The sequence below is a fragment of the Balearica regulorum genome, chromosome 3 (assembly GCF_011004875.1).
Source record: "Balearica regulorum gibbericeps isolate bBalReg1 chromosome 3, bBalReg1.pri, whole genome shotgun sequence".
Lineage (NCBI taxonomy): Eukaryota > Metazoa > Chordata > Aves > Gruiformes > Gruidae > Balearica > Balearica regulorum.
In genome coordinates, this window is record NC_046186.1 from 60,887,089 (window position 1) to 60,899,761 (window position 12,673).

The 12,673-nt window shown below is 37.7% G+C and overlaps 1 protein-coding gene across 5 annotated transcripts in view; it reads right to left on the minus strand.

The window, feature by feature from the left end:
- Nucleotides 1-12,673, minus strand: part of ARHGAP18 (Rho GTPase activating protein 18) — a 100,725-nt gene that overhangs the window by 17,368 nt on the left and 70,684 nt on the right. For all 5 annotated transcript variants that reach the window (XM_075748055.1, XM_075748054.1, XM_075748057.1 and 2 more), the window contains exons 5-8: nucleotides 10,983-11,152; nucleotides 8,055-8,220; nucleotides 5,269-5,360; nucleotides 2,238-2,315 (exon numbers count right to left, since the gene is read on the minus strand). In XM_075748055.1, coding sequence (XP_075604170.1) covers nucleotides 2,238-2,315; nucleotides 5,269-5,360; nucleotides 8,055-8,220; nucleotides 10,983-11,152 — 506 coding nt within the window. The remainder of the gene's footprint in view (nucleotides 1-2,237; nucleotides 2,316-5,268; nucleotides 5,361-8,054; nucleotides 8,221-10,982; nucleotides 11,153-12,673) is intronic.

Consider the following 12,673-nt stretch of genomic DNA (forward strand, 5'->3'; position numbering starts at 1 on the left):
AAAGACTTGTGTGACTGGATAGCTGGATGTCTTGTCATCTACAGGGAGCTCCATGCCACTGGGCACATACAGCTTTGCCTAGCACTGGATGTCAAACATGCTCTCTACGGAAGGGGACTGTACTGCAAAACATGAGGTTATGCAGCAGAATAAACAGCACTGACAGTCTCAGTGATACCTCGTAACTCTGGGGTTGGGAAAGGGCGGGATACTGCTGGCAGCAAACACTACCATATACCTGCCCTGCTCCCATGGTAGTGCTATTATTGAGCTTCCAGAGATGTATAAATGGGAACACGCTGCAAAGTCAGTCCTTCTTAGTCTCATGTTAAGCATTGGTCCCAGCCTTGCACCCACTTCATTTATTTCCCAGTCTGGCAGAGTGGGAAGTGCCCTCAGCATAGGGCCAGTGGTCCTGAGGCACCTCTCACAAGTCCCTCCCTTCTTGCCTCAGTTCTTCCAGACAGAAAAGGAGGACAGAGACACTGGCTTGTTTTGTAAAGGATGTGAGATGAAGTGAGGGGAAGTCCTATGGAAATATATCGCCTTAATTATTTATCTGGACAAGAAGGGCACATTAGATAGAGGATACTAGATACATTTTTAAGATACTGTTCTCATTAAATTTAACTTTGTCCAAACAGAAAATAGATCTATGCCCAAAGAAAATGTGGGCACTTAGATTGGATATAAAAATGGGATGTTCTCAATTGTCTTCCAGAGACATCTTCTGTCTCCACTGGTTAGGTAAGGGGTTCAAAGGTGCAAAGATCCTAACTCAGATGTCTAAAGTCAAGTGGGTATGATTTCCTGATCATCAACAAAGGCAAGCTTTAGAAATAAAGGTGAAAATTCTGCCTCCGAGTCTCATCAGTTCCTACATCCACATTCGGACCAATCACTGTGGCAAATGCAGTATTAAACATCCAGATAAAATGAATTGTTTTATCTGAGAGACAAAGGCAGAAACATCAACTATGCATCCTAATGCATCAATGTTTAGATTTTAAAGTAAATGTATTTAACTATGGGTTATATGCAATATATTTGTTTAATAATAACTCTAAAATCTATAGAATAAGATAGCAAAATATTTTTTCTTGAGATTATCTGTGCCTTTCTATAAAACTACATAATGAGGAATTTTATTTTTCTATAGGAGAAAAAAGTTTAAGAAAATGAAGAGAAAAACATCAGTCCTTTAGTATGCTAAATTCTTTGTTTTTCTACAAAAATTTGTATTTGAATAAGTAAAGGAACTTAACATCTTTGCTAAGAAAAAGTCAAATAGTGAATGATCCCCTGCTTGGGAAATCCTATTAAACTGATAAATCCAAAGAATAAACAAATAAACAAAATCATTCCGAAATCACTCCAGAATGCAGAACTGATGAAAAGTAGAAAATACAGAATGGAGGAAAATTGTAAAAAAAAATAGTATTTTAGTTACTGGTAAATAAAGTCAATTTCCATAGTATTATCTTTTTTCAGTTGTTTCTAATGAACCAGCTGCTGGACTGAGTTCTACATGACAGAGGCTGGCAGACATCTTCGGACAGCTGAAGCCACTTAAATGGTCCTTTCTGTTTAGAATTTAAGGCCAGTTCAGACCACCTTTTTAACACATTGATGCTTGGCCTGAATCATACCGTGTATTTAGTTTCCTGCATTAAGCCAAATACTGGGGAAGATTCTGCATGTAATTGGCACTCACTCTGCAAAGTGTCAGTGAGTACGGACGTGCCTAACAAGATTGCGCTTCATGAGCTGAGTAGTTATATTGCTGTTCATAAAAATAAATGTGATAAGTTCTTCAGTGCATGCTGGCTGCCTTGCTCTGTAACACAGGTTAAGGTTAGCTATTAAAATAGGCTCACAATGCCAGAGAAAAGCTTCCTCCTGAACTAGAAAGACTAAGTATGAACTGTTCAGATGATTAAGCTGGTTCACAGAAAAAGCAAAAGGCTGGATATTAATGAGATTTTGACACAACTGAGTTTGAAACATAGCCTTGACTCTCCTGCAAACTCAAACTCCAGTCTTCTCCCCAAAACTACCCTGGGTGAAACCATCAGCTTCCTGGCTAATATACTCAGTTTTCTTTGTAAAGAAATTTTGCTTCCTGTTTTTAAAAATTTTCATAACAACCTGGTATTAAAATACATTTCCACAATAAAATGAGATCAGCAAGCGCAGGGAAGTTTTTAGAGATGTTGAGAATCTGTGCAATGTTTTACCTTTATTCTTGTTGCAACTCCTGGTATTCTAAGAAGTCCTTCTGTTTCCAGAGTTGCCTCTTCTATCTGGGAAATCAGCTGTCAAACACAAAGCAAAATGCATGAACAAAGATGCCAATTAAAAATTACTGGTAGATAGTTCTGATATACCAGAGCCTTTATGTATCTATGTCTGTTTGCGTATATGCATGCATTTGTGTATGCACATATGTAACATGTAGACACACAAACACAGTTTACAAATAGATTACAGATGTAGAAAAAACCTTTTACTATGGCTCTTATCTGTTTTATGAACACTATTAAAGGAGAGTTTATCTATTTTATTAAAAAAGAAAACTGTATTTTTTTAGACCTCCTTTGGGGACTGAAGCAGGCTTTTTTCCAAAATTACTCTGTCTTCAAAAATAAATTCCAATTACTACCCTTATTAAAATGTTTCTGAATCAAAACAATTAAGATAACATTAGAAATACAACTTTCTCACAAATATGCTTCTTTATAACTTTACCAGAGAAGACCTAAGTGCTCTTAAACTTTAAGGAAGCTTCAATTTTGAAAATCCTGGCATTCTCCTAACAAACTCAACAGTTTGCAATCCTACATGTGGCTTAGATAAATAAATAAAAATTCTGCAAAAGTACTTAAGACACACATGATAAACTCTGTTTCTCTAAAATACATGCCTAGAAGTATTCACTGAAGGATGGATCTAAGAGTATTGAAAAGAAATTTGTAAATGTCAAAAGCTGATGACATCACTTTAGCATAAATGGTTCTCACAATGTTTAACTAGGGCAGTGCCTTTGTTACATACCTTCCTGTGCCAGCTCTTGACTAAGAAAAATTATGCAACACAGTTGTGTTTTCTCCAGTTACAGAAATTAAAGGGGGCTTACCTAACACTGTATTTATGTAACTGATAAATGCCACAAAGCAGATCAGACAGAAAAAGCCACAAAGTAAGAAAACAGCACTAAAGGTGTCACTCTGATATATTTTCCTTGGTTAACAAAAAAAAAAAAAAAAGAAAAAAGAAAAAAGAAAAAAGAAAAAAGAAAAAAGAAAAAAGAAAAAAGAAAAAGAGAGAAAAGGAAAAGGAAAAGAAGAAAAAGAAAAAGAAAAAGAAAAAGAAAAAGAAAAAGAAAAAGGAAAAGGAAAAGGAAAAGGAAAAGGAAAAGGAAAAGGAAAAGGAAAAGGAAAAGGAAAAGGAAAAGAAAAGAAAAAGAAAAAGATAAAGAAAAAGGAAAAGAAAAAGAAAAAGAAAAAGAAAAAGAAAAAGAAAAAGAAAAAGAAAAAGAAAAAGAAAAAGAAAAAGAAAAAGAAAAAGAAAAAGAAAAAGAAAAAGAAAAAGAAAAAAGAAAAAAGAAAAAAGAGCTAACTGGCTGCATCCAAGTACCAGGCTTACACCAGAGCAGTGGCTGCCACTCTCATCTGTTGCACACAAAGACGCTGCAGGCGTGATTTGCCACCATCACCACATCCAGGGGGAGGCACTTCTGGCGGCCACAACTCTTTCGCACACACTCACTCACAAGTGCCCCCTTGGCAGGCAGCAAAAGATGGCTGCTGGCCACCACCAGCTTCCTGCCTACAGGAAATCCCCTCCTCATCTCTCTCAGGGATGCTTTGCATGGCTTCACTAGCAGGCCGAGACCTGAGTTACTATGAGTAGAAACCTCTGGTGGGGATACATGGATCGGTATTACCCTCAGATTTTCCAGTTGGAAAACCCCTAGGCTAAATTATGCCATTATTATTAACCATAATTCCTCAATAAAATAAAAGCTAGGTGTATTTTTATTAAAAGTTGTTGTGTTTTTTTTTTTAAATTAAGCAGCCTTCCTATTAGCTTGGTTTGTTTCATTTAAGTGATAACAAAAGTACATTTAAAAAGCAGTATGCACAAGAATGTTCTTTCTTGCACTTTATATAAAGCCCCTATTCTTGGAAAGCATGTACTGTAGAGAACAGGCAGAAAAAATGGAAAACTTTTTATTTTCATATTTTCATTTCAAGAAAAACTATATTCCAAATGATACCTGCACCTTGCAAAAGAAATCACATCTGTAAGCTACGAATATTTATGTAGAATTTTCTTCCTGAAGAACTGTGCTTACTATGTTGCTAGGATAGCACAGTGATCAATCACTTTTTGTCATTTGATATCTTTTTTTCCAGATAGGATCTTTCCCAGAAATGTATTTTTATGATCCTGAGGAAGTAATTTCTGGCATGAATGACAAGGCAATAGTTTTGAGAGAGTGATGCAAAACTACTTTTGTTTTCTGTTTCTTGAAAGATAACTTAACAAGCAGGTCCCCAAACCTACTGAAATGGTGATGACACAGCACTGAGTTTCTGTCAGTTAGGACAGGTCCACACCTGTGGTCTCTCCCTTCTCATGCAATAAGACCTGCTATCTAGGTTCTCCATCATCTTTCCTATTATCTTTCCCATTACCATGACACGAAACAGGCCAAAGCGTCCCTTCACATACTAAAGCAACAAATCTTCTGGAAAAGGGCTGCTGCTACCACCACAGGCAGTTATCCAGCCTGATGCCCACTCCCTAGCCACCTGCCTTGTGGTCGGAATCACTTCTGAAAGAAGAAAACCACTTCCTAGAAAGGTATGTTCAGCCTGTGGGTCAGGGACTGAGAATTTCAAGTATTTGCTCCGAAAAAAATAAAAGGCAGCCCTACTAATGATGGAAGTTACATCCTCTTTATGAAATGGGATTTGGCTGCAGTGGGTTCTGACACTGATTGTCAGTTTTCACAGGTTCGGTAGTAAACTTGTCTAAATCAGTTGTAACAAAAATGAACTTTATTCCTTTAACTCAAAATATGTCTGATACAAAGCAAAGTATTGGAATTAGTAAGTAAAGCTGCAAATAAAAGTTACAACAACTTTGATTGATTAGAGTCATATACTAAAAACTGTGTGATAGGGAGCAAATAAATCCAGGACAAAATGTTATTTGTCATTTGCAGGTACGTAACAAGTTGACTTGTTCATGCCTATTTACCTTTTGAAAAATCAGTGGGATCTTGGTTCCTGGCACCTTCTTCTGATCCTGTTCCAGTAAAACTGACAGTGGAACACCAAACAAGCCAGAGTCTGAAGAATAAAGCAAAAGAAACTGAGATATTATCCACGTCTGTTCCAGTACATGTGATAATGGTATAAACCCACATTTTTGAAGCGATAAGCCTACTGAATACATTCAGAGCTATTGACCTTTTGTTCAAAGTGTTTGAATGTCTTCGTCAACTAAGGTATTACACAAAGCATTCTGGCTAGAAGGATTCATTCATCTCTTCCTTCAACCATGAATCAGGAGTTGTCTGTTTTGACTTCAAATTACCATCCACATATTCTGCAGTACGGTGAAGCAAACTGCATAAATGAACCATCTGCATGGTTCTGGTTTGCAGAATGGGTGTGATGATGACCCTGCAATGCAGATCTGCATCACTCAATGCAAGTTATTCTAGTTAAGATGCAAATGGCATGAGTAAAATACCCAGAAATTTGGCTACTAAAATGAGACAGAGGTAATTATCACCCAGAGTTACTCTGAATACTTCTCTCTATGAGGGTTTTGAAAGAAGAGCTTTTCAACCCCTATGCTTTTGCATTATACAACACTGGCAGGATAACAAGATCGCCATCTTGCCAAAGGTGGCTTTTTGCCTTTTTTTTAATAAGCAAAAGTACAGTTAAGTCTTGGTTAGAAAATGGCCTTTACAATAGTGCTAAGGCAATGCAAATTTTAAAAAATGGAATCTGGTCTCAGTTAATCTAGCCCTGATGCAAAACTAGCTTCAGTCTTCAAGTAAATGGGACTCCTACATGTTTATGGCCCAGCTGAATAAAGTGAATGACCATTAAGAGAGAGCTATACTAGTAACTACTAACCCAAAGTCTGCTGACGCAGAACTTCTCTGTCAGAAGTACTGATAATTGCTGTATGTGCAATTTTTCTGAAACAGCCTATAACACTATATGTAGCTAAAAACTCCTGCTTGGTATGATGCCAGGCCCATATGGAGCACAAAACAGCTGTAATTACTAAAAAGATGTCAGCCCTTGAGAGAATGTGATATATGTCAAAGAAACATCAGTTTCAGTGCCAAATCAGGGAGTTCTTGTATCTCTGTCAGCATAAAAAGTCTATCTCTAAAATATGTAGAGACTCATATATGCACTCAGTATCCACACCCCATAGATCACCTTGAAGATCTTGTCAATAATAAAAATTTCTACTGAGATGAAGTTGGAGAAACAAACTGTAGGAGGCAAATAGAAAGGCAGGGCTGGAAGCACAGCATTCCACTGAAGAATTATGTTTTCATCATCTTAATGTATTCAAGCACAAAAGAGAACAGCCAATAGATCCACCATTGTATGAATCAATTGGCCAAACAACACTTCAGGAGTGAAGAGGTGAGGGTCAGGTAGAGCAGCAAGGCACCGAAGGCATTACATTGCTAAAGTAGATCTGTTTGGCAGAAAGGGTTACGTGTCATTGTCTATTTCCTACACATTTCCATGAGTCTAGGTCATCTTTTTTAACTTGGAGAAAAACAGGGGTTTTAATCAATTCAATGTTTTTCATAACTGCCTATTCAGATAATAATGCTATAAGTGAAATTCAACTAACAATAAATCTGGTAAGAAGAACCAATCAAAACTAAGACCCAAAATACAAAAGAAGAAAGTGTTTTGTCTCTTTATTAGTGAAAAGTACAAGCACTTCTGTAAGAAGAAAATGCATTTAAGGGATCAAGATGTCACAGATGTTTCTGTGTATGCCTTTTGCATTTAAAAAGTTATTTTTCTACTACTGTAAACTGAAGAGAATATTCTGAAGAATCTGTTGTACCTTGCTGTATATCTCTCAACCCTCTCTCTTGCTTTCAATTATTAAAAGTGAGCTATTGCACTGTCACATTCACTGAACCTTGACAACAGGGTTTTGACCAAAGCAGGCTTGTGATTAACTGGTAACACATTTCAAGCTCGTGTAAAGCATTTAGCAGAAGCCAGAAATACAGAAAACAAACAAAGCACTGAAAACCTCTAGCATCTTGAAATGGGTTTCCATGTGTCCTATGTTCCCAAGAAAAGCACTGTGATTATACTTATGCTCCAATGCCTTGCAGAGGATAATGATGCATTGCAGCTGTCTCGACATCCTCTGCAACAGCCCTAATCTTCCACTTAACATGATGTTATTCAGCATAAAAACTGCATTATGTCCTGAGTAAATACTGGATGGGCAAGGCCTATGTGACACAGGAATGCTTGTACCAGACAGAAGAGGAAAGCAGGTGAGAAAGGTTCCCACAACATCTCCAGGCAAGGGCAATGAAAGCAAAAAAGTCAGGTAGAAGTGGCACAGTACCTACTTTCGGGAAAGCAGGAAAAGAATACTCACAAAGAGCACATATACGTGCCCTCTCAGGGAATGTATCAGCACATACAAACTTCTGTGAAGCAATTCTATCTGCACAGCACACTACTAAGATAGTTCCCCTTCTTCGCTCCTTGGCTGATGTGCTCAGTGACTGACTCGAGTTTTAACTTTAGACAGAGAGCACGGTCCCGTAGCTGGAGTGACTATGTGCATAAACTTGCTTAAAGTGTGCTTTGAGTTTTAAGGTGTATAATTAAATGCTGCTCAGGACCTACATATCTATTTATATATTAATATAAATTTTTTGCTGGAAAATCATAAAGAATTGGATGCATTTGTTTTATTGGATTAAACCAGACCCATTTGGTTCAGAATATGAAACACTGACTCACCTTTGGTTTTGATTTTTACAGCTTTTTGCTGCTTGAATTCTGTCCCAAGTATGTCATAGAGAGCAGTTAATTCAATCAGTGCTAAAGAATAGACTTTCTTCATGTCCTGAGGGGCCAAGTCACCAATCTTTGTCGTACCTGTTTTGTCTTTCGGTAATCTGAAATTCTAAAAGCAGAGATATGCAGCACAGACAATAGTCCAAGTCATAACAAATTATTTACCTCAAAGGCTATGCTTCCCTCAGGGCACAACCTTTCATCATGAAGCCTGCTATCACTGAGTAAATCACAGGAAAATCCCCCAAATAGGTTGAATAGCAGATGATCTTAAAATCATAGGAGGATTTAGGTTCCTAGAGACTTTTGGAGGTCATCTAGTTCCCCTGCTCAAAGCAAGGCTAAATTCAAAGTCTGATTGAGTTACTCATTGCATTGTCCAACTGAATGTTGAAAACTCCCCAAAACCTCTGTGGGCACCCATTCCAGTCCTTAATGCTCTCACAGGGACATTTTTTTTTTTGCAAAACAGAATTTCCCCTGTAGTCACTTGTGTCCGCTGCCTCTTGTCCTTTTGCTGTGTGCTTTCAAGAAGAGTCTGGCTTTGTGTTGCTTGTAACCACCTCCCCCCTCCCCCCACAACCTGCTGCATCCTTTTGCAATTTATAGTGGCAATAGCTGTCCATGAACAATCTTATGCATGTACAATTGGGATAGAAATCCCTCTGCACTTAGGCACACAAAGTAACATATTTGGCTGCCATATAAATAACAATAAAGGGGTTCCCTTCTTAGGGAAGGGGGATCCTTAACTATGGTTCATTTCTACTGCATTAAAAGCTCAGAAGCTGCAGTCAGAGACCAATATAAGGAATTGAGCGAGAGGGTGAGGGAGAGGCACTTCCCAGCTCATAGAGGTTTTTAAATCCATCTCTCACCAGCAGGCTTCTAAGTAAGACTGTTGGTCAATACTGACATTAGCAGTGTGCATGACTCAAAGCAGGCAGGTTGACAAGACTTTCTTCCATTTGGAAAGATACATTATACTCCAGAATTATTTTCTCATGCTGTACAGATGCAGCGATAGCACAGCTGAATTGGTGGCTATGACTACAATGACACATACCAAAACATAAACATAATTTACAAATTGTAGATATATAGTCAGTTTCCTACCTTGACTTGCACAAACACAACAATAGCTGCTGATGACCAATGTACAACAAATACAAATTGTAGATTTAAATAGGTAACTCCCTTTTCCTATCATTTTGCCACTCCTTTCATCATTGAAGGAGAAATCACATAGCCATGCCTTTGAGCAATCCTTCATAAGCCTAGCTAAAAGTATAGCCAAAGTATGTAGTATGCATCTATATATATATATGCATATATCCAGAAGTAAGTTAGAATATAGCTATCATTTCCTTGTTATAGGCTGCATTAGAGAAACATGACTCAAACACTTTAGAATCCATTTCTAAATATCCATTAGTGTCTGGTTTATAATGTTTGAACTGGGATACATGGGGTAAATACTATTTGAAAAACTGCACATGTCCTTATCTAAATTAAGTGTTTGAAGAACTGTGAAACATTATTACTTCAGACACTATGTTTACTCAGACATGTTTGCATACACTGTTAGAAAAAAAGAGACATTTTTCACACCAGTCATTTGTTTACAGGTCATACGTAACTGCATGTTCATGAACTGTTACATAGAGAGAGACCCTCAAAGAGATGCCTGAGGATAGACAAGAGATCCTTGGAGGATCTTCTTTTTTATTTATTTGGATTAATTCAGAATGACCCTTTTTTAATTAAAAGTTGGAAAGTAAAACTGAGCACAAACTAATCCTTAATTTCCTGCCACTTGACTTTAGACTTATATAGACCGTTCTGTTCTTCATTCTCATCCCTCACCTATCTGCATTGGATAACTGTACAAGGTCTCTACAGGCATTCACCAACCCTTTTTTAAATGACCACAGAGTTTTTTCTTACAGAGGTAAAGCATCTCACCTCAGGCAACAGGAAAAAGAGCTGTAAACAAATGAAGTAAGGACAACTACCACTAAGCCACTATTCCAGCTTAATATTACCAGTCTGTTATTGCTTACATATAAAGTACATTTTGCCAGAAAGACAACATAATGTCCTGGTTTTGGCTAGGATAATTTTCTTCCTAGCAGCTGGTTAGTGCTGTGGTTTGCATTTAGGATGAGAATAATGTTGATAACACACTGATGTTTTTAGTTGTTGCCAAGCAGTCGAGGACCTTTCAGCTTCTCATATTGGCCTGCCAATGAGAAGGTGTGGGGGGGTGCCCAAGAAGTTGGGAGGGGACACAGCCAGGACAGCGGACCCAAGGGATATTGCATACCATATGATGTCGTGCTCCGTCACACCCATATATAACTGCGGGTTGGCCGGGAGTCGAGGCAGCTCGGGAACTAGCTGAGCATCAGTTTCGGTGAGAAATTGTGCCATTCGTCACTTGTTTTGTATATTCTTTTTCATATATTATTTTAATAATAATAATAATCATCATCATCATCATCATCTTTCTATTAAACTGTCTTTATCTCAACCCACAAGTCTTACTTTTTTTTCTTTTTTTTTTTTTCCTTTTTCCAATTCTCTCCTCCATCCCACTGGTGGGGGGGAGTGAGCAAATGGCTGTGTGGTTTTTTTGGCTGCTGGCCAGGTTACATCACGACACATAAATAGACATAAAAGTAATTACTTCCATGTTATTGAGAAAACTATTCCCAAAAATGAGTTATCTTGAGAAGGCCTATCTCCACAAAGCTGGATACGACAACATTCTTCGAAGTGTAATTAATTCACCCACTATCAGATAAATGTCATCTAAACAGTACCACTAGTGAAAACAAAGAATGGAAGCAATAAATAGGAAACACCTACCGGGAGAAGAGTGTCACCGCCTCCACCCTTGCACATTTTGCCTACTGAGCTGTCTTTGAGATTTGTTGCCTGTTCTGCAAAAGATATCTCCAAATTGATGTCAGTGTCTGAAAAAGGCATGTCTTCAAGTGGGCTCTTCTGCTCATCCGTTCTAAGACTGAACTTTGAACCTGAAAACAGAGTAGAAAAACTAATAATCAATGGCAGCCCAATTGAGCATCACTCAGTGCATGAGAGTAAGTTTAAAACCAAGTAGAAGTTAATGCTGTGCACGGGATTGACTTTCTGGTTGCATATTCACTGATTTCTGCATTTTTTTATGTCAATTGAAAATTTAGCTTCTTACAAGAGTCCATCTTTTGTAGTTTTTCCTGAATAATTCTGCCCACACATGGAGTTTTCTCCTGTTTATCTATTACGAAAAGATAAAGCAATCCACCTCAAACAAACAGCAGATTCCTAGGATCTTCCAGAGCCAAATAGCTTTGGCATCCTAAGTTTCTTGCCATCAAACACTTTCCAGCCTCAAAGACTGTAACATTCAGCAACCAAACCAGCAATTCTTTCTGCTTTAAAATTTAAAAAGCAATAGAGAATGTTTCCTCTATGATCCAAAGCATTAACATCTGGGAATAACAGGGAGTACACAGATCATGTCATTGTCCCAACATTCCAGTCCTCACCTCAGTCTGAAGAGTCTAAATTCCTCAAAACTGTTTGGACGTGTTTCCATGATACAGGGGAAGACTAAGTATACAACAGTGGCCTTACTTCTCTTTCTTTGTTCCTTAAAGGAATCAAACACTAGACAAATTTAGAACATTTTTTGTTTAAAAAAACCAAACAAACTAAAAAAAAAAACCAGAAGGAAAAAAGGAAGAGGCAGTTCTGCTTTTAGAAAAAGAAGAAGTCTAACTTCATAGGAAATCAACCATTGATTTTCAGTCTGAAGTTAAAATATATCATGAAAGAAGCAAGAGGAAAATTATATTGTAAGTAAGGCTATTTAATACAAAGCACACAAAAAATTTAGCCAGAGGAAGATTCTGATCTCTCCACTCTCTCGTGACGTGGTATTTCTTAAAGGACACATCCAGGACAAGGTTCCTTGTACAAGACATTACAAATGCCTTGCAAGTATTTGTGATAAAATTCAGACTTTATTAAAACCAGTGCAAATATAAACAAATGAATCCTGCTTATTTCAACGGGACCATGATTCTGCCACTGGCTCCTAGGTAGAGGAGACTGCAGCCTGTTCAGAGCTAACATACCACAAGTGCAGGAAAAGTGGGATGGAAATGGACATGAGTTGAGGAGGAGAACCATGAGCCGTCCATATGCTTTAGTATAAGAATATTGTATAACATAATAGATTAATTTCTTCACACTGCTGTGGGAAATTTTTGTATGGCCTGGAATAACTATGCTAAGCCAAGCCAGAAAAAAATTCCCAGAAAATAGTTACAGCTACAGCAACATTTGACCTTGAAGTAGGGGAAAGGCTGCAGATAGGCTGATTAAGAGACAAGGCGTCAGGGAAGTGCTGCTCTACACTGATACTTTTAGTGGTCTGCAAAAGAGCTGAGCTGCAAGCACGCAACCCAAACGACATATGAAGCATCAAGTTTAAAAAGGAATTTACACCTACTTGAAAATTTTTCTGAATTGTATCTGCATCAAATTGAAAG